General features: G+C 45.4%; 1 protein-coding gene across 1 annotated transcript in view; it reads left to right on the top strand.

Annotated features, from left to right (window-relative positions):
• Positions 1-22,737, top strand: part of Psph (phosphoserine phosphatase) — a 26,602-nt gene extending 3,865 nt beyond the window's left edge. Inside the window, exons 2-8 of the mRNA XM_006971365.4 lie at positions 6,849-7,076; positions 10,264-10,403; positions 15,104-15,262; positions 16,483-16,617; positions 17,801-17,946; positions 21,489-21,637; positions 22,400-22,737. Of these exons, the coding sequence (XP_006971427.1) occupies positions 15,123-15,262; positions 16,483-16,617; positions 17,801-17,946; positions 21,489-21,637; positions 22,400-22,507 (678 nt within the window). The 5' untranslated portion in view covers positions 6,849-7,076; positions 10,264-10,403; positions 15,104-15,122 and the 3' untranslated portion in view covers positions 22,508-22,737. The remainder of the gene's footprint in view (positions 1-6,848; positions 7,077-10,263; positions 10,404-15,103; positions 15,263-16,482; positions 16,618-17,800; positions 17,947-21,488; positions 21,638-22,399) is intronic.

Below are 22,737 nucleotides of genomic sequence, written 5' to 3'. Positions count from 1 at the left end.
CAGGTTCTCCTGTAGCTCAGGCTGGCCTCAAACTTAGTATGAACTCAGGGTGACCTTGAACTGATTCTTCTGCCTCAGTTTCCAGAGTGCTGTAAGTGTAGTATTGTATCACCATACCTAGTCTAATTCTGAGACAGGCTTACTATGTAGTCCAAGATAACCTGAAACTTGTGTAGCCTAGGCTGGCCTCAAACTGGCAATCCTTACACCCCATAGATTGCTGGGATTAACAGACCTGTACCACCACTCCCCCTGGCTTGATCCTGGCAGTTTTGAGTATCCTGTGTGGTAGAGTATTATTTTAAGATGTGTTACATTTGTTAATGCTGTGGAACATGTGTTTAATGATGCAAAGATGTGTTGCATTCTTTTATGTTGCATTTGTTTTACTCTGTGAAGCTGTTTTGCTTTGCCTGTGTAAAACACCTGATGGTCTAATAAAGCGCTGAACGTCCAATATCGAAGCAGGAGAAAGGATAGGAGGGGTTGGCAGTCAGAGAGAATAAATAGGAGGAGAAATCTGGGTGGAAAACAAGAAAGAGCAAGAAAAAAAGGAGAGGAAGAACATCAGGGACCAGCCACCCAGCCACACAGCCAGCCACGGAGTAAGAGTGAAAGTAAGATTTACAGAAGTAAGAGAAAAGTAAAAACCCAAAGGCAAAAGGTACACGGGGATAATAAAAGTTAAGAAAAGCTTTAAGTTTTAGCTTAGCAACAAGCCAAGCTAAGGCTGAGCATTTATAATTAAGAATAAGTCTCCGTGTGTGTGTGTGTGTGTGTGTGTGTGTGTGTGTGTGTGTGTGTGTGTGTGTGTTTGGAAGCTGGCTGGTGGGGTCCCCCAAAAGAGCCAAAAAAGCAAAAACAACCAACAACAATATAACAACTATTTTATAGATTTATTTTGTGTAGTTTGCTGTTTCCTGAGGCCTAAATTAATTTCTGGTGAGAAATACTACAGAAATGACGTGTCCCTGTGGTGGCTTAAGAAGAGGCAAGTGATTCCAGTTTATCTCATTGTTCGTGCTGTTGACTTTGACCATTTATTCGAAAGTTGCCAGATTACTATAAAGTCGTAACTTTTCTCTTTGGGGCTACAGGACAGCTGGCTCAGCGGTTAAGAGCACTTGCCGATGGCTCTTCTAGAAGACCTGAGTTCGATTCCCAGCACCCACACATCAGGCAGCCCACACTCTCTGTAACTCCAGCTTCAGGGAAATCTGACACCTCCGGCCTGCACTCGTGGCCATATACCTACATGCAGATACATAGTCTATACGTAACTAGACAATAATAGAAACAAACCTTTAAACCTAGCTTTGCTCGGGGTTGGGGATTTAGCTCAGTGGTAGAGCGCTTGCCTAGCAAGCACAAGGCCCTGGGTTTGATCCTCAGCTCCGGAAAAAAGAAAAAAATAGTGGGTCTACTAATAAACTGTTCTTATTTAAAAAACAAACAAACAAAAAACTAGCTTTGCTCTCTGTATTCAGTCGGCATCTCGTGAGGAATTCTATAAATATTCTCTTTCACCATGCCACACACTACTTTTAGCATCTGTCAATGGTTTTGTTGTGGTTGCTGCTTGTTTATTTCATTTTGGTCTCTCAAGATAGGATCTCTCTGTGTAGTCCTGCCTGTCCTGGAACTCACACTGAAGACCAGGCTGGCCTTGAACTCACAGAGATCTGCCTGCCTCTGCCTCCAGAGTGCTGGGATCAAAGGCCACCTCCCAGCCTTGTTGCTGTTTTTTTGTTTGTTTGTTTGTTTGTTTTTCGAGACAGGGTTTCTCTGTGTAGTTTTGGTGTCTTTCCTGGCTCTTGCTTGTAGATCAGGCTGGCCTCAAACTCACAGACATTCACCTGCCTCTGCCTCCCGAGTGCTGGGATTAAAGGCGTGCGCCACCACCGCCTGGCTCTTAGTTGCTGTTTTTATGACACTTATTTGTGTATTTTTGTATGTTTGTTTGTTGTTTATTGAGACAGTCTCACTATGTCTTACTGTGTAGTCCTGTTTGGCTTCCAAACTCAAAAATATTGCCTGCCTCTGTTTCCCAAGTGTTGGGATTAAAGGTGTGAGCCACTACACCTGGCTTCCTGACACATTAACATTTTTTTCTTTTATGTCTGTCTGTGTGTGTGAGTGCAGGTGCCTGGACGAGGCCTGGCGTATCAGATCCCCCTGGAGCTGAAGTGACAGGCAGTTGTGAGTTGCCTGATGTGGGTGCAGGGAATTAGACTCAATACATGCTCTTCACCACTGAGCTGTCTCTCCAGCCCCTGACTCATTTTTTACATGTGTGTGCTCTGGCTGAACATCAACACTGCCATCTTGTGCCCAAACATTGTACAGGTGTGAGATGAGGTGGCTAAAAGGACCATGAACAGCTGATAGATTTTATTTAAATACCTGAAATTTCTGTCGTGACTATGTAAAGTAGGAATAATAATAGCACACATGAACTCTTGTAGTCGTTCATATTTATAGTAGTTAAGCTTTCCTTTTCAAATACAAATTTCCATTGCTACCTATACTTAAACACATATGTTTAGTGTTTAACATCTAGCATATTTTATTACACTTCTTTTAAAGTTACTACCATATATGCTGGGCCGTGGTGGTGCACACCTTTGATCCCAGCACTCAGGAGGCAGAGGCAGGTGTATCTCTGTGAGTTCGAGCCCAGCCTGGTCTACAAAGTTCCAGGACAGGCTCCCAAGCTACACAGAGAAACCCTGTCTTGAAAAACAAACAAACAACAACAACAACAAAAGCTACCACTAAATACATATGTGTTATTGACTAGATTGTTATTTCAAAACTCTCAATTCACTTATTTCATCTGGTCTTGGGGATTATTTAGGCAAGTACTCTACTTCATCAAAATCATCTCTGAGGCTGGCTAGATGGCTCAGTTGGTAAAGGCATTTGCCATAAGCCTAATGACATGAATTTGATGCCCAGGACGCTCATAGTGGAAGGAGAAGCCTGACACCATAAAGTTGTCACTGAGTTCCACATGCACACTGTGGAACTTGTCCCACAGTAATTAAATCAATGTGATTTAAAAGAATCCCATCTTCAGTGGGCATAGGAAAACTAAGTAGTCATGTCCGTTCAAAGAGCTTGGGGACTTTTATTACTTGATGTGTGACTGCCCACAAAGATTCCGACTGTGGTTTGACTCAAGGTCAGAGAGTCAGAGTTTATGTTGCTCTCCAAGGCTGCCTAATAGGATGCAAAGGTATGATTACCAGATGTCTTTTTTAAAAAATCTTAATTTATTTTTTATTTTATGTGCATTGGTGTTTTGCCTGCATGTATGTCTGTGTGAGGGTGTCAGATCCCCTGGAACTGGAGTTATAGACAATTGTGAGGTGTCATGTGGTTGCTGGGAAATGAACCTGGGTCCTCTAGAAGAGCAGCCAGTGTTCTTAACTACTGAGCCATCTCCCTAGCCCCAAGATGTCTTATACTTTAAGGCCTAATCACAAGATGCTTTGCCATGGGGTATGGTTACCAGGTGTTTTGAAGTGTCTACTCTTCATTGTAAGTTGTTGATCTTGAAATGGGGAGGTCTTTTGCTTCTCTCTCCCCTTGCTAGTGTATAAAAAGTCCAAAGGGAACACTCCTCCACTGGTGGGAGTGCAAACTTGTACAACCACTGTGGAAATCAGTATGGTGGTTTCTCACAAGACCCAGCCATACCACTCTTGGGTATATACTCAAGGAATGCTCAATCATACCACAAAGATACATGCTCAACTATGTTCATAGCAGCACTATTTGTAATAGCCAGAACCTGAAGACAACCTAGATGCCCGTCAACTCAAGAATGGATTAAGAAAATGTGGTACATATACACAATGGAGTACTACTCAGCAGAGAAAAACGACAGCATGAAATTTGCAGGCAAATGGATGGAACTAGAAAACATCATCCTGAGTGAGGTAACCCAGACTCAGAACAATCATGTTATGTACTCACTCATAAGTGGATACTAGATATAAAGCAAAGGACAATCAGACTGCAACCCACAGATCCAGGGAGGCTACCTAGCAGGGGGGATCCCAGGATGACTATGGCTTATAAGTTTTGGTTTTACCCAATCACTGGGCAAGCTTTAGTGAAACATTTTACCAGTAGGATAAGAATTTGTAATCTATCAAGTTGATGAAAAAAAAAAAAGTCCATTAGAAATAAACTCAAGGCTGCTGGGTATTGACCCAGGGCCCTCCCGAAGCTATCCTGTGTTTCTGTCTTTCCCTACATCTATGTCTATATTTCCTATCTAGTATTTCTTAATTCCTCACCCCCCCTTCAAGGGACCCTTTGATAGGTTGGGGCTGGACCCCAACACTAGGCCCTGACCAGGATTGAATTGTATAATTTTTCCTTTGTTTCTTTTGAGACAGAGTCTCACTACATAGCTGTAGGTTAGCCTGGGACTCACAATGTGGACCTGGCTGGCCTCCAACTCCCATAGATTCACTTGCCTCTGCCTCCCTCTTGAGTGCCGGGATTAAAGACTTGTACCACCTTCCTGCAGTGTGTATTTTGAGAGCTTCTCTGGCTAAGGGCATGGTTGTTTGTGGCTAGAGGCCTGTCTTAGCCTTGACATTCTCTCAGCTTGGAGAAGCAGACGGTCAGCACTAGAGGCTTCAAGTTGTCTTATGTTGGACTTCATTGCCCAATTGCAGCCGGCTTCCTGCAATGTAAATATTTGGAAACAACATTCCTTCCTGGCTATGTTACAGTAATAGCTGGACAAGTGATATCTGGAAGGGGCAGGCAGCACAGAACGAAGCTGGACCTGGTGATTCGGGCCTGTCATCCCAGCCATCAAGAGACTGAGGCAGAAGGATCACAAGTTCAAGGACTGACAGGGCTATAGAGTCAGTTGAAGGCCAACGTGGGCAATCTAGGCTCATTTTCAAAGTATGAATGAAAAAGAGGGCTAGGTAGGGCTATAAATGCTGAATAGGAGAACATTTGACTAATATGTGTAAAACCTTAGGTTCACCGGGCGGCGGTGGTGGCATACGCTTTTGATCCCAGTACTCGGGAGGCAGAGCCAAGCGGATCTCTGTGAGTTCGAGGCCAACCTGGTCTACAGAGCGAGATCCAGGACAGGCACCAAAACTACACAGAGAAACCCTGTCTCAAAAAACCAAAACCAACCAAACAAACAAACCCATAGGTTTACAATTCCAAGTACACACACACACACACACACACACACAATCCCAAGAAACAAAACCCTCAAACCAACCAAGTAGATAAAACAAACAGGTATACAGGTTAAGAAGTTGGCTCAGTGGTTAAAGTACTTGCCATGCAAATCCAAAATTGGGAGTTTAGATTCATGGAGCGCGCATAAATGTGGGGTGGGAATAGAGGCCTGTCTGAAATTCCAGCACTGGGAAGGCAGAAATGTGATCCTCAAAGTAGGCTCACTAGGTAGAATAGTTTTTTTATTTTATTTTATTTTGTTTCATTTTATTTTATTTTATGTATGAGTGCTATGCATGTATACCTGCATGCCAGAAGAGGGCATCAGATCCTATTATAGAAGGTTGTGAACCACCACGTGGGTGCTGGAAATTGAACTCGGGACCCCTGGAAAAGCAGCCAGTGCTCTCAACCGTTGGACCGTCTCTCCAGCCCCTGGTAGAATAGTTCTGTGCATGGACTCTTGAGTTCAGTGAAGAGATTCTACCTTAGGCAGAAAGCAATTGAGGAAGACACCTGCTACCATCCTTGGGTCTCCATGTGCACACACAAGCACACATCACACACGAGAAAACATGCAAGCACACCACACAAGTATACACATGAGGGGAAAACTGCCAAGATTAAGAAAAGATAGGGGCTTGAGAGATGGCTCAGTGCTTAAGAGCAGTGGCTGCTCTTCCAGAGGACCTGGGTTTGATTCCCAGCAGCCACATGGTGGCTCACAACTTCCTTGAACTCCAGCTCCAGAGGATCAGATGCCCTCTTCTGGCCTTAGCAGGTACCACAAAGTGCCAGACATGCAGAGGAAACATCCATACATACTAAAATAAAAAGAATTATTTTTATTCACGTGTATGTATGTGTCTGCATATATGCTGGTGCCCTCGGAGGCCAGCAGGCATTGGATCTCCTGGAACTGGAGCTACAGGTGGTTGTGAGCCCCTGATGGAGGTGCTGGGACCCAAACCTGGATCCTCTGCAGTAACAGTAAGTACCGTTAAATTCTGGGCCTTTCTCCAGCCCAGCAAAGATTTTTTTCTTTTTCACTTTAAGTGTGAACAAAGTGTTTTTATTTTTAGACAGGGTCTCTCCGATTGTGCAGGCTTGTCTCAAATTCATTATGTAGTCAGGATGACTTGGAACTTCTGATTCTCCTCTCTCCACCTTCTGAGTGCTGAAGTTAACAGGCTTGTACCACCGTGGGGTTTATGTGGTGCTGGGGATGGGACCCAATTCTTGAACGCCAGGCAAACACTCTGCCAACTGAGTCACTTTGCCAGCGACTCTGTGTAGATTTTGTAATTCTCCTGGCTCCTGCCTTTCTGCAGGGACAGCGTAGGAAACGCGGGATTTCAGAAAGAGCTCACAAGGGGCTTCGTGCATTGTGAAATCAGTGCAGAGGTCCCTCGCTCCTCTCGATTGCAGGGACCCCGCATTGGGGCACTGCTTCTGAAAGTCGGGGAGCTCTTTCTAGCCATCTCAACAAACTTGAGATCACAGAGATCTCACAGAGGCTCGGTATACGCGGAGCCCCTAGGAAGGGAAGGGGTGGGGGGCGGGACCGGGAAGCCCCTCCCCTGGGGGCTGGACCAAGGCCGCCTTCCAACCGGGTTTTGCAGAGCTGAGATCGGCCGTCTCCAGTTGGAAACGCACATGCGAAAACTGTTCTGAAGCCACCGGACCCATCAGCAAATCCCAGATCAGCCTTGGGTGAGGACTGTGATCTCCTCTACCGGTCACCTCCCTTAGGACGCAGCGCTCGCACGTCACGGCAGCTCCAGACCCCGCTGCTACCGGAAAGTTACAGGCACAGGAACCGTGAAGACCAGCGCGGCCCAGGAACCGCGGTGAGTTCCCCTCCCGCGCCAGTCTTGCCCTGTGCCCAGATCTCTGATGCACCGGTCCTCGCTTTCCCACAGCTGTGGCCTCTCTGATTCTTTGCTGGATAGGTAGATTATCTCTTGGGACTCCAAGGCTTTCCTTTCGCTAGTTCATATTTTAGAGAGCTTCACTTTTTTCATTCTCCAAGACAAACAGCATGAATGAATGATGCAATCTGGCCCAGGAGAATCATCTGTAGAAGATATGGAAATTCTCCAAACGGGGAACTGAAGTGTCTTGACTTTGCCATAGTTTCCATTAGAAATAGAATTTGAAATAAACACACACACACACACACACACACACACACACACACTAAACATATACAGTTATAAAGGAATAGCTTTAATTTGGGTGTTAAATCTTTCATTCATTAAATTTGCGCATTCTCTCTCTCTCTCTCTCTCTCTCTCTCTCTCTCTCTCTCTCTCTCTCTCTCTCTCTCTCTCTCTCTCTCTCTGTATGTGTGTGTGTACCTTCAGAGGCCAAAGGTGTCAGATCCCCAGGAACTGGAGTTACAGAAGGCAGTGAATCGACCTCTGTGACCCATGGGGGTGCCGGAAACCAAACTTCTATTTTCTGCAGGAACAGCAAGCTCTCTTGACCATTGAGCAATCTCTCCAGCGCCGGTTTTATTTTCTATAGATGAGTCTTGGATATTATAGTTACTCTCGTGTGTGTGTGTGTGTGTGTGTGTGTGTGTGTGTGTGTGTGTGTGTGTGTTAGCACAGGCTGGCCTTGAACTCGTGATCCTCACATCCTCATGCTTCCATCTCCCAGTGCTTAAAGCTTATCTGTTGATGGACATTTGGGCAATCACCTACAAATAAACCGTGAAGATGTTTCTCTCCCATCGACGTTCCTTTTTGTAGGAAATCTCTAAGAGCAGAGCTGCTGGGGTTTGTAAATCTGTCTTCAACCTACAAGAAATTGGTTTAATGCCAGGGCGGTGGTGGCGCACGCCTTTAACACTCGGGAGGCAGCGCCAGGTGGATCTCTGTGAGTTCCAGGCCAGCCTGGTCTACAGAGTGAGTTCCAAGACAGGCACCAAAGCTACACAGAGAAACCCTGTCTCGAAAAACAAACAAACAAACTAACTAACAAAAAACAAAAAGAAAGAAATTTGCTTAAATCTCACCCCCTCCTCATCCCCCCCCAGTGGTATATGAGAGTTCTCAGTACTTTTATCTTCACAGAAACTTTACTCATTCTTTTTACAAGTTTATTTACATAGCTCCCTTTTTGAATGGTGTAGTTAATTTTTTTTTTTTTTTTTTTGAGACAGAATGTCTACAGCCCAGTTGGCCTGAAACTTGAAAATTCTTTATGTAACCCAGGCTAGTGTGAACATGCAGTGATTAGCCCAGGCTAGTGTGAACGTGCAGTGATCCTCCTGCCTTAGCTCCCCACATGCTGGGATTATGGCCAGCACCTCTAGGCCTGGCTTTCGGCTCTATTTCTTTCTTTATTTTTCTAAAGATTTATTTATTTATTATGTATGCAATGTTCTGTTTGCGCGTGTGACTGCAGGCCAGAAGAGAGAGCCAGATCTCGTTAGAGATGGTTGTGAGCCACCATGTGGTTGCTGGGAATTGAACTCAGCACCTCTGGAAGAGCAGCCAGTGCTCTTAACCTCTGAGCCATCTTTCCTGCCTGTCCAGCTGTTTTTTTAAAAAGACTTATTTATTTTATATTTGTGAAATATTTTGCCTGTATGTATGTCTGTGCACCATGTGTGTGCCTGGTGCTGCCACCCCCCCCCCCAGGTCGGAAGAGGGCAAGGGCATCAGATCCCTTGGAACTTGAACTGGCGTTGCAGATGATTATAATATGACATGTGGGTGCTGGGACTCGAACCCGGGTCCTCTGCAAGAGCAGCAGGTGTTCCTAACTGCTGAGCCATCTCTGCAGCCTCTATTTGCATTTTAATGCTTACTATTATTGTTGTTGTTTCGTCTATTGGTTTTTTTTTAAAATAACTTTTTGTGATGCTGAGGATGGAACTTGGTGTGCGTTAGGTGACCACTTTACCCCTGAGCACTTCTCCAGCGTTAACGATGAAGATCTCAGCTCCCAGTTGGTAGCTTTGCTCCCTCGATGCTAGCTAGCACCAGAATTCCTTTACGTACACATATTTATTATTACTGCGAGCATCGGTACGGACACGCATGCGCCATGGCGCACCTGTGTTGGTCAGAGGACGGCTCAGCAGCCAGTTGGCCTCTTTCACCGAGGGTTCCAGGGCTTGAGGGAGCGAGGGCCATCAGAGTTTCAAGGTGAACATCTTCACCTCCAGAGCCATCTCGCCAGTTCCTGAATCCTTTTCTGACTTCTCCGCTGCTCTTGACTTTGTCTCTCTGACCTGTAATTCATGAGTTGACTGATTGCATTGTTTCTTGAGCACAGGGCCAGGACGCTCTGCTGCTGAGCCACACCTACAGTTCTAGCTCCTGGTCATTGATTCCTTTTCTTTTTTGAGTTTTGGAGACAGGATTAAAACTCAGAGTGATCCTCCTGCCTCAGGCTTCCTTAGCTCCTCTAATGTTGAAATTACGGGCACGAGGCACCACACACATGGGTCTTATTTGGAATAAGAGACTTATTTGGAGCAGGGACTGTTGAATCTAGCCCATGTTCAAGTCTCTCCACTCCGATTTGCATATTGTCTCCCAGCAGGCCCTCTGTCCATCAGGTACATTAACTTCCCGGAAGTGGCCGAGTGGAAGCCACAGACCAGGCTGTAGCTACTTCTCTGCTCTGCTCCACCATCTCCCAGGGGAAGCAGTTTTAGGAAACTTTGGTTTGACCCGTTGTTGGAACAATCTTACTGAGAGGTCAAGCAGTCTTCCTCCCCACACACCCCCGAAAATTTTCTTTGTGACTGGGTCTCGTATAATCCAGGCTTGCCTTGAACCTCCCTGTGTAGCCTAAAATAACCTTGAACTTCTGAGCCTTTGGACGGATTCTGCCCCTTGAGTGCTGGGATTACAGGTGTAGGTCATCAACCCTGGTTTGTGCACAGCGGAGGGTAGAAGCCCAGGCTTGCTACCTGCCAGGCAAGCGCTTTACCAACTGTCCCACAATCTCCACCCATTTGCCACAAGTCTTCCTGGTCGTTCATTTTCTCATTTTTTTTTTTTTTTTTTTTTTTAGGCTCTTGCAAAAAACCCACAGATATTTCTTTAAAAAAACAACAACAACAACTCTAACCTGGGGTTTACGGTGCATTTTTAACCAACTAAGTAAGGGGAAGAAAAAGACACTGTCATCCAGGAATCCAGCTCTGGAGAATCGTGAGTACCTGACATCTTCATGCATTTGGTCATTAGGTTTGCCCATGAGCTAACCTCCTCTAGTGGAAAGTAGCCAGCTGTTGGTTTGAGGGTGTGGCTCAGTGGGTGGAGTACATGCCTATCGTGCTCAAAGCCCTGGGTTCCACTGAACAAAGTAGGTGTAGTGCTCATGCCTGGCATCTCAGAGCTCTGGAGGTGGGAATGGGCTGATCAGGAGTTCAAGGTTATCCTTGGCTACAAGGCAGGTTTGACGTCAGGCTAGGTAGGCTACAGGAGACCTGTCTTTAAAAAGGAGGAGGAGGGGAGGAGGAGGGAAAAAAGAAAAAAAGCATTGTCTGCCATAACATGACATATGCATGCCACTCTGGTTACAAGAAGTTTGTCTCTTTCTTTTTTTAATTAAATTTTTGTTATATGTGTATGAGTGTTTTTCCCACATGCATATCTGTGTACCACTTGCATGCCTGGTACCTGAGGAGGTCAGAAGAGGGTATCAGATCCTCCAGAACTGGAGGTGTAGTTGGTTATGAGCCACCCTATGGGTGCTTGCTGGGGTCAAATTCAAGTTCCATGGAAGAGCAGCCAGTGCTCTTAACCGGTGAACCGTCTCTCCAGCCCCCGAAAAATGCTTTTCTTTTTCTTTATTTTATTTTATTTTTTTGTGGCAAGGACTCATTTTGTATCCCAGGTTGGTCTGTAATTCACAGTAACCTCCTACCACAGCCTCCTGAGTCCTGACATACACATCATGCCCAGCTTGAATAGCTAGCTTTCTTTCTTAAAAGAATTTATTTATTTTGCCTTCATGGTGGTGCACACTTTTGATCCCAGCATTTGGAAGGCAGAGGCAGGAGGATCTCTGTGAGTCTGAGGCCAGCCTGGTCCATGTGTTGAGCTCCGGGACATGTAGAGAGATCATGTCTCAGAAAACCAGAAGAAAAAGAAAGGAATTTCTTGTGTATGAGTTTTGCCTACCTGGATGTATGTGCACAACCTGCATTCAGTGGGTCCACAGAAGTCAGAAGATGGCAGTGGATCCCTAGGAACTTAGAGTTACGGATAGTTGTAAGTCAATGAATAAATTCTGGGAACTAAACCCAGGCTCTCTGCAAGAGCAACAAGTGCTCTTGAGTGTGGAACCATTTCCCTAGCTCCCTTTTCTTTTGAAAATTTACCATTACATTTTAAAAATATATATGTGTGTTTGTGTGTATGTGTGTGTGTTTCTAACCACTCAGACATCTTCCCAACCCTGTTTTTTTTTCTTTTTAAAAACATTTTCATTTATTTCTTTACATTTATTTATTTGCTTACAAATTTGTTTATTGTACATGTTGATTCGTGCACAGGTGCCCTGGTACTTGTGAAGTCAGAGCACAATATTTGAGACTCAGTTCTCTTCCTCTACTATGTGGGTCCTGGGGACCGAACTTAGGTCATCAGGCTTGGCAGCAGACTCCTGAATCTACACTGAGCCATTTCATTCACTCAGATTAACTGTTTCTTTAATCATAAAATGTAAGTGGCCAGGTATAGAACCATATGCCTGTAATCTTAGCACTTTAGCTAAGGCATGAAGGTCTTGTGTTCGGCATAGCCTAGGCTACATGAGGAGTTTCATACCAGCCTGGGCTACCTGGCAAACCCTTCTGCAATGAAAAACAAACAAACAAAAAACAAAACAACAACAACAAAAAACCCAATAAAAACAAAAGAAAAAGAAAGAAATATGCTGGCCTAACACTTTTTCCCTACTCCAGAGAGGGTCTCTGATTGACCTGGATCTAGAAGTTTCCCAGAACCTGTTTTGCTGTCCAGGGGTCCTGAATAGCTTTGTCTTTAGGATGTTTCACCCACTTCCAGAGCCTGGTAAACTTGAGTCTCTCTGATGTGTTTAACTTCTGTGGCCACTTTGTTTATTTATTTATTTCCATAATGCAGAATGTACTTATTCCAACACTGAAAGTCCTCATGGTCTTTAACAATTTCAACACTGGGAACTGGAGAGATGGCTCAGCAAGCTAAGTGTTGTTGCTCTCCCAGAGGACTTGAGTCTGGCTTCTAGTACCCATGGTAGGCACCTTAGACCACCTGTAACTCCATCTCCAGAGGACCCGATGTCCTCTTCTGTGTGGCCACTTTAAACATGTATCTATTTTTATTTGATGTATGTGTACCACACATGTACTAGTCAGAGGAAAGCACTGGATCCCCTGGGACCGGAGTTACAGGCGGTTTGGAGAGCTGCCGTGTGGGTGCTGGGAGCTGGGCTGGTCCTCGGTACAAGCAGCAAATGCGCTTAACCGCTGAGCCACCTCTCCAGCCTCCCTGTGCTGACCTTAACTGTCCTGTATTTTGGGGCAGGGTTTCCTGCAGCCTCATTGGCCCTGAGCTGCTAATCCTTCTGTTTCCACCCTTCCTGTGCTGGGAAGATCGACAGCCCTACCACACCTGCTTTTATCTGTTTTTAACGCAGCTTAGGAGATAAGAGGTGTGTATCCTAACGTAAGAGCTAACGTAATCTTAGGTGCCTCTTGCAAGATACTAGATGGAAAAGCATCGATCTGTTTAAGCAAGGAGATTTTTTATTTTATTTTTCCTTCTTACCCCAATTCTGGCCTCCTAAATCCAGCCACGAAGGAAAAACCCTTGTTTTCACTTTGGAGCTCTGGGGAAGAACGGCTTGTCAGCACAATTTTTTAAAAAAAATACAGTCAGGTGGACCCACTGCCAAGCTGAAGTCCCAGCCTGTACCACGGAAGGCAGTGAGTGGGCCTGGGCCTGTGTTTGAACACAGACCTTTCTTCCAGCGGTCTCTCCACTCCTCATCTGTGGGCTTCCTCCCTTCCCCCAAAAGCCAGTTGTGAAGGTTCCAGAGTCCATTCTACTGTGCACAATTTACTTTGAAGCCGCTGAATTTAGTGTTCCCCTATGGCTAAGTTTTTTTTTTTTTTAAGACTAGTCTCACAAAGTAGCACCAGCCTAGCTTTGCACTCATGATCCCCCTGCCTCAGCCTCCTTAGTGCTGGGAACATGGAGGTGCATCACCACCCATACCCACTTACTTATTTATAGGTTGGATCTCTAGCCCAGGTGTGCCTTGACCTTAGTACCCCAACTCAGTTTAGACCCAAGGATGACCTTTAACCCCTGACCCTCCTCTCCCCATCTCCCCTCCCTAGTGCTGAGATTGCAAGCGTGCACACACACACAGCGCCATGCCCAGCATCTCTGAAAGACCGGGAGCCTCTTAAGGACATTGTTTTGTTTATTGTCAGGTCCCAAGTCAGGCGCCTGACCTGGATTTGTCTTTTTGGCTGGTTTTGAGCCTCTGGGTGCCTGTCAGTCATTCTCAGCCATGATCTCATTTTACCTGTTACATAATTTACCTTCCTGGCTAGCTTTCCCTCAACCTGTGCCTCACCATCCCGCCCAGTTGAATCGCATGATACATTTATGGAACAAGCTTTATTTCTTTTCTTAGGAAACTCTGTTGCCGCGTGGTAGTGGCGCACACCTTTAATCCCAGCACTTGGGAGGCAAAGGCAGGTGGATCTTTGTGAGTTCGAGGCCAGCCTAGGCTACAGAGTGAGTTCCAGGAAAGGTGCAAAGCTACACAGAGAGACCCTGTCTTGGAAAAAAAAAGGAAGAAAGAAACTGTGTTGTGTGTGAGTGGGGATGCATGTGTAGCACAGTGTGAGCATGGAGGGCAGAGGTCAACTTTCATGATTCCTCTCTTCTACCATGTGGCTTCCAGGGTTGAGGTTTGGCAGCAGACATCTTTCTTTTTTTTTTTTTTTTTTTTTTTTTTTGGTTTTTTCGAGACAGGGTTTCTCTGTGTAGCTTTGCGCCTTTCCTGGAACTCACTTGGTAGCCCAGGCTGGCCTCAAACTCACAGAGATCCGCCTGGCTCTGCCTCCCGAGGGCTGGGATTAAAGGTGTGCACCACCACCGCCCGGCAAGCAGCAGGCATCTTTACTGCCATATTTTTCTGAAACAGGGTCTTATGTAGAGCAGGCTGGCCTCAAACTTGCTATGTAGCTAAGGATGAACTTAAACTAACTAACTAACTAACTAACTAACTAACTAACTAACTCTCTCTCTCTCTCTCTTTTGTCTTGGTTTGTTTTGTTTTTCAAGACAGGGTTTCTTCATGTAGTTTTGTTGCCTGTCCTGGATCTCTCTCTCTAGACCAGGCTGGCCTCGAACTCAGAGATCTGCCTGGTTCTGCCTCCCGAGTGCTGGGATTAAAGGCATATGCCACCACCATCCCGAAATTCGCTCTTTTTAAAAAAATTATTATTGCTATTTTTATTTAAGTGTGTGTATGCCTGTGTGTGTATGTGTGTGTGCACATGCATGTGCCAGAGAGTGTAATGGGTCTCCTGGAGCTGGAGTTACAGGCAGTTGTGAGCTGCCTGATGAGGGTGCTGGGAACCGAACTTGGATCCTTTGAAATTGCAACAAGCACTCTTTACCACTGATCCATCTCTCCAGTCCTAACTCTTGATCTTCCCGCTTCCACCTCCTAAGAGCTGGGATCACAGGCAGACATCACTACACCTGACTTGGGTGGTGCTGGGGGTCTGAAACTCAGGGCTTCATGAGTGCTGGACAAACACTCTACTACTGAGCCCCAGCCCCAGCCCCTTCTGATTATATCTGACATCTTTAAGGACATTCCTCTTTTTCTCCTCCAGGAGGAAAATTCTTCCCAGGATGGTCTCCCACTCAGAGCTGAGGGAACTTGTCTGTTCAGCGGACGCAGTGTGCTTTGATGTCGACAGCACCGTCATCCGAGAAGAAGGGATTGACGAGCTGGCCAAATTCTGTGGTGTGGAGGCTGCCGTGTCTGAAATGTATGAGCTGTCTTTATTCCCTTTATGAGATGGTAAAGATGTCACCATGCTTGAAAAAAAAAAAAAAAAAGAATGACCTTCTGGGCATAGTAGTAAGTTCCAGGACATCCAGGGCTACACAAGAGAAACCCTGTCTCAAAAAAACAAAAACAAAACCCCCCAAAAACAAAACAAAACAAAACAAAACAGAAAACAACCCAAAGATTAACAAACAAAAACACCACCACCAACAACAAAAAAGACTGGATGAAAGGCCCAGGTCTCGGTTCCTAGGTTTGGTTTCTGGTCCAGTGCTAAGACAAAGCACTAGGTATTTCCTCTGGTTGCCTGGAGCTGAATGTGGTTGCATGCCATCTTCATTTATCCATCTGCAAATATTCCAGCAAAAACAAAGGCAGATGAGACATATTCTTAGACAGGCTGGGAAAATGATTAATCCAAGAAGATAGCCCAGGGGTTTTAACTTTCAGTGCCTACTGTCATGGTTGAGAGTGCAGCCTTCTGCCTCAGTAGAGAGAGAACCCAGGCCAGGATCTTCTGTCCCTTTCCCCTTCCCATCCTGCGGCAGCGACACCTTCCTGAGCTATGGCTGTCACCCGCTCAGCTGCATTTGACACAGGAGCTTTCAGCCTTCAGTTTCTGGTTGTTTGTTTGGTTTGGTTTTTCTATTTTGTTTTTGTTTCTTTTTCTTTTTTCTTTTTTTTTTTCAGAGCTGAGGACTGAACCCAGGGCCTTGCACTTGCTAGGCAAGCGCTCTACCACTGAGCTAAATCCCCAACCCTTGTTTTGGTTTTTTAAGACACGGTTTCTCTGTGTAGTCCTGGCTGTCCTGGAACTTACTCTGTAGACCAGGCTAGCCTCAATCTCACTGAGATCCCCCTGCCTCTGCCTTCCATGTGCTGGGTTTAAAGGCGTGCGCTACCACCTCCCGGCAGCCTTTGGTTTTGTTCTGGGTTTATGGCTTGCAGGCAAGATGCCTGTGTGTGGGGTGTGTGGGTTTCTGACCCGTTGGTGGATGCATATATGGTACATAGTGTCAGAGTCTCAGTGTGATTCCCGAGCAGCCTTCCCATACTCAGCCTGCAGCGTGTCTGTTGGAGAGTTGGTTTCATGGCACTGACCTTCTTCCTGATGGTTATCATGAAGTCCTGGCATAGGAAGGCATGTTGACCTCAAGAACAGCTATGCCAACAGGCCTGATCATTGAGTCTTCCTCCTAGGACACGGAGAGCCATGGGAGGAGCATTGCCTTTCAAAGACGCACTCACTGAACGCCTGGCATTGATCCAGCCCTCCAGGGAGCAGGTGCAAAGGCTCCTAGCTGAGCACCCTCCACACCTGACCCCTGGCATAAGGTAAGTACAGCCTGGACCCTTGGCACGCTACCTTCCTATCAGCTTGGGGATTTGTGACACTCTTTGCTCCTGGGAGGATCTGTTGCTGTGCGGCTCCCTTCTGCATGGCTCTCTTGGTACTTATAGATGCTCTCCTTTTACTCTGGTCTTGCTCATGTCTGTCCTCATGCTTCCACGAGGCTCTCTAGGGGTTCTTTATCTTAGCATTGGTGCAGCATGGTTTCCCGAAGCAGAAAAGCTCCACCCATTAATTTCTAAGTACATCTGAAAAAACCACATATAATGCTGGGAATGTGGTGCACATTTTGTAATTCTAGTACTCAGGGACCTGAGGCAGGAGGCTCTTGAGTTCAAGGCCACCCTGGGCTACATAGTGAGACCTTGTCTCAGAACACACACACACACACACACACACACACACACACACACACACGCACACGCACACGCACACGCACACGCACACACTCACAAGCTGGGTATGTGTGTAGCAAACCCTTGTCTATCCTAGCACATAGGAGGTTGGGGTGGATGGTCAGAAGTTTAAAGTCATCCCCAGACACATGAGATCCTATATCAAAATCAGCCAGCAAAACAGACAAACACAAAAGCCACGACCAGGTGTTGGTTCACGGCCGAGGCAGGATTGCTGTTGTGAGTTCAAAGCCAGGCTGGCTACATAGCAAGAGTTTGTCTCAAAAACAACCACAACCAACCAACTGAAGAACAATGAGAAAGACAAAAATGACAACAACCTCACCACAGACGAGAACAAAAGTGGACGGAGGAATAAAAATGTCCTTGGTGGTGAAAGTGCGGACCCTGAGCAGAGAGACCTGGCTTCAGAAAGGCCTCTGTGACTGGGCAGAAGATCAATAAAGTTTTATTTAAACACATAAAACCCAGATGAGGGTTGGGGATTTAGCTCAGTGGTAGAGCACAAGGCCTTGGGTTCGGTCCTCAGCTCCAGAAAAAAAAAAACAAAAAAAAAAAAAAAAAAAAACCCAGATGAACAATACCTCACCAGCACCACTGAGACCCCCTCAGAAAAAAAAAAAGGAAAAACATAAAATGTTAAGCCCTCCAGCGTTGGATGGACCTAAGAGGAAATTTTTTAAAAAAGCACCTTTTTCATGTTTCCTTTTTGTATTAATTGATGTTTTGTATTTTGTGTTTATTTTTGTAGGGAGCTGGTAAGTCGCCTACAGGAGCGGAATGTTCAGGTGTTCCTCATATCTGGTGGCTTTAGGAGTATCGTGGAGCATGTGGCTGCAAAGCTCAATATTCCAACAACTAATGTATTTGCCAATAGGCTGAAATTCTACTTTAATGGTAAGATTTTTAACCATTTTTTAACCACCTTGACTAATGGTAAGATTTTGATGGTAGTATATTCCCTTTCTTCTTTTTTTTTTTTTTTTTTTTTTGGTGTTTGGAGACAGGGTTTCTCTGTGTAGCTTTGCACCTTTCCTGGAACTCACTTGGTAGCCCAGGCTGGCCTCCCGAGTGCTGGGATATTCCCTTTCTTATCTGTTCCGTTATTTAATATTCTAGATAGCGTCTGTTGGAATGTAACTTAAAGAATGGTGACTCTGGGGTTAAGAGTTACATGAATTACTCTTTTAAAAACATTTTTATGGGGGCTGGAGAGGTGTCTAATGAGTTAAGAGCACTGGCCACTCTTCCAGAGGACCTGGGTTCAATTCCTAGCATCCACATTGGATAACCCACAGCTACGTAAGTCCACTTCCAGGTATCCAACTCCCTCTTCTGGCCTCTGAAGGCACCAGACACTCATGTAGTACACAAACAAGCATGCAGGCCAAACACCCACACATAAATAAAAATAAATAAATCTTTAAAAAAATTTTATGACCGGGCAGTGGTGGCGCATGCCTTGAATCCCAGCACTTGAAAAGCAGAGGCAGGAGGATCTTTGTGAGTTTGAGGCCAGCCTGGGCTATAGAGCGAGATCCAGGACAGGCACCAAAACTACACAGAGAAACCCTGTCTTGAAAAACAAACAAACAAATTGTGTGTGTGTGTGTGTGTGTGTGTGTGTGTGTGTGTGTGTGTGTGTGTGACTACAAGTGCCCTTGGAGGCCAGAAGAGCATATCAGCTCTCCTGCAGCGGGAGTTACAGGCTGTTGTGAGACACCTGACTTGGATACTGAGAATTGAACTCAGGTCCTCTGCAAGAGCTGTTTGCACTCTGAACTGCTGAGCCATCTCCCAGCCCCATTTGAATGGCTCTTTTGACTGACACCCTCTGCACTTTGGTGCTCTTTGCTCTGCAAAACAGGCTGAGGTTGTCATCTGTCCTGACTTGACTTTGCATATTCATGTGCTCACCCGTAGCCTGCAGGCTTATTTTGTGATGTTACTGTTAGGGTTTTTTGTTTGTTTGTTTTACTTTATCTGGAGCAATTTAGACCGGGAAGAAGTTTGGTTAATGAGTTGCTGCATTACCGTTGTTCTTGGGACACCTGGGGTCACAGCTACATTTACATAGTCCCAAGAGGGCTCCAGATATGCTAGACTCTTGAGGGGCTGAGGCAGGAGTATTTCAAGTTTGAGTCTAATTTGGGCTACAGAACAAAAACTTGTCTCTAAAGACCAAAAACAGGATGAGAGGTGGTTCAGTGGTTATGAGTACAGGCAGTTCATTTGGAGGATCCAAGTTTATTCCCAGTATGGTATTGGTTGGCAGCTCACAATGGTCTGGATTCCACACACCTGCACCCACATGTACACCACTCCACACAAATAAATCATAATTAATAACAACAACAACAACAACAACAACAACAACAACAACAAAATAAACAGCAAACAGAGCGCTCTTGGGCTGCGCTTGGTCTTTTGGTTCAGTGTTTGTGCAGCCTACCTAAAGCACCCGGGTTGGCACTTAAACCGGGCAAGTTGGTTCCCACCTATACTCCAGGTGGAAGATCAGGAGTTCAGGGTCATCTTAGGACACACAGTAAGTTCTAGGATAGCCTGGGCTATATGAAACCCTGTTTCAAAAAACCAAAGAGCTCTCTAGTTATGTCATGGGGTAGTCTTAAAACCACGTGAGGGCCAGAGACATGGCTCAGCAGGTAAAGGTGTTTGCCAAAGAAGCCTGACTTGAATTCAATTCCTGCAACCCACATCAATTTGGAAGGAGAGAACCGACTCCACAGAATTGTCTGTTTGACCTCCACGTGGGTATTGTGGGTATCGTAGCTTGCATGTCCCCAACCCACTGATTTAGAAAGGTATCAAGATAGCCGGGCAGTGGTGGCTCACGCCTTTCATCCCAGGAGGCAGAGGCAGGTGAATCTTTGAGACCAGCCTGGTCTACAGAGCAAGTTCCAGGACAGCCAGGGCTACACAGAAAGCCTGTCTTTGGGGGAAAAAAGGTATGAAACCGGGGAAGGGCATTGTGTCAGGGACAGGTCCATGGAAAGAAGGAACAGAGGCACTCTAGGATGAATTCTAGCTTTCTGTGGCCGCAGGATAGCCAACTTCTGATGAACTGACTCCTATAACTTAGCCAAGGGCTCTTTTATTGTTATGCAATTTTACACCCTTTAGCAAGTCAATTTCCATATACCAAAACCTCTTATCTGAAGCTCCAAAGAGACAAATGCCAAAGCAATTCCTAGCCATGGGACATCTCAGTTTGCTGAGTCCTCTTGTAACCAAGTTTTGCATCAGCTTTGAACTGTTAGGAAACTCTCCCGATAAGAGAGTTTCAAACAGAAGCTACCAGACACAAAAGGCAGATCAGTCCAGGTACTAACACTCTGGAATCAAGCCAGCTGCAGAATTCTGCATGAACTCCCATAACAGGGAATGCCTGTGTAATCCCAGCACTTAGAAAGCGGAGTCAGGGAATTAGGAATTAAAGGTCATTTTGGGCTACTTAGATTCCATCTTAAAAAATAAAAACAAGGCTGGGTGGTGGCGCATGCCTTTGATCCAGGCAGAGATGGGTGGATCTCAGTGAGTTCGAGGCCAGCCTGGTCTACAGCGCGAGATCCAGGACAGGCACCAAAACTACACAGAGAAACCCTGTCTCGAAAAACCTAAATAAATAAATAAGCAAACCAAACTAAGCCAACAAACAAAACAAACAAACAAACAAACAAAAACAATTGCGTGACCAGGCCTGGGGACTCACTCTTAACATTTGGGAGGCTGAGGTGGGAGGATTGCTTCAAGTTCTAGACCAGCCTGAGCCACAGAGTGACACTCATCTCAAACACACCACACCAGCCCCACACCCCACTAATGAGTGTGGTCATTTCCACAATGATAGAAATAAATTCAGAGTTGGGGATGGGGTTCAGTGGGCAGAGCACTTGCCTAATGTGTAGGAAGCCCCGGGTTCCATCTCCAGCACTGCATACACCAGGCGTGGGGAGCGCACGCACACCTGTAATCACAGTGCTCCAGATGTGGAAGCCAGAGAATCAGACATTCAAGGTCATCCTAGAAGTCATAGTAAATTCAAGGAAAGCCTGCTCTACGTGAGATCCTATCTTTAAAAAAAAAAAAAAAAAAAAAAAAAAGTAAGAATAAATTGGTTATTTCCTTTAGGTAATGTTAATATATTAATGGTGTATTGCTATATTATGGTGCTCTGATATCTTAACAAAGTTTAAAATTGCTACATTGGAAGCTTAGAAGATGCAGGTAATTCAACTTAAGGTAACCCACCATTGCCGCCTCCTCAGGAATATGGGTCAGGTCCCTTGCTGGGTGACCATACCCAGGGCTGCTTTAGACTTCATGCTGATCTTTAAGTTCGGGTATCATCAGTATAAACAAGCTGGCCGGAGCCAAATGCTCCTGTGACCCTCATGTTTTCTCTCTGTCCTCTTAAGGGGAGTATGCAGGTTTCGATGAGATGCAGCCGACAGCCGAGTCTGGTGGGAAAGGGAAGGTTATTGGATTTTTAAAGGAAAAATTTCACTTTAAGAAAATAATCATGATTGGAGATGGAGCTACGGACATGGAAGCCTGCCCTCCTGCTGTGCGTATCCAAGGGTGCGGGGGAGAGGGGGGAGGATTGTTGTTGTTGTTGTTCTCCAGGTGGTAATTTTGTTTCCTAGGTCTGGCTGAAAACCATAGGAAGTTAACCACAGAACTTAAACAAGAACAGCTAAATATCCTAAGAACACAAAGCCACTAAAAGACATGCAACCAGGAATACGTGTGAATAAGTGTCTGAGTTACTGTTATATTGCTGTGAAGAGACACCATGACCAAGGCAACTTAAAAAACCCCAAAAACCATTTCACTGGGGCTTGCTTAGAGTTTCAGAGGGTTAGCCTGTCATCATGTAGGGGAGCGTGGTGGCAGGCAGGCAGGCAGGCACGGTGCCAGGCAATAGCTGGGAGCTCACATCTTATCAGCAAGTTGGAAGCAGAGAGTGAGACTGGGCATATGCACATATATACGTATATATAGCAATATGCACACACACACACACAGATATACATGTGTTTTTAAGTATATAGGCAATTTTTCCCTTAGAAGTATTTTATAGGGCACTGGAGAGATGGCTCAGAGCACTGGCTGCTCTTCCAGAAGTCCTGAGTTCAATTCCCAGCAACCACATGGTAGCTCACAACCATCTGTAATGAGATCTGGTGCCCCTTTCTGGCCTGCAGGCCAAACGCTGTATACATAATAAATAAATAAATCTTTAAAAATTATTTTATATTTATTTGGATGTATGTTTCTGGGTGTGCCATTTTCAACGATATTAATCCCTTCTCCCTTTCCCTCCTAGGATGCCTTCATTGGTTTTGGGGGAAATGTGATCCGGCAACAAGTGAAGAACAATGCCAAGTGGTACATCACCGACTTCGTTGAGCTGTTGGGAGAACTGGAAGAATGATCTCAGCTTGTTGCTCACTCAGAACAACTCCAGTGTCTCCAAGCTACAACAGCGAGGCCCCTGGTGCAGTCCAGGGGATAGCTAGCCTTTTCTACTGTAGTTCCAATAATAATAAGACTACTAATTACCTGGAGAGTTTTATATTCTGAATCTTTTGTGAATATTCCTACCTATATTTTACCTGGAGCTTTCTGAGGAACATAGTAAATTAAATGCTTTTACTCTTGCAA

This window comes from Peromyscus maniculatus, chromosome 23 (assembly GCF_049852395.1).
Source record: "Peromyscus maniculatus bairdii isolate BWxNUB_F1_BW_parent chromosome 23, HU_Pman_BW_mat_3.1, whole genome shotgun sequence".
Classification (NCBI taxonomy): Eukaryota; Metazoa; Chordata; class Mammalia; order Rodentia; family Cricetidae; genus Peromyscus; species Peromyscus maniculatus.
The sequence above is the reverse complement of the archived record's forward strand: the minus strand, read 5'-3'. Positions and strand labels throughout refer to the sequence as shown.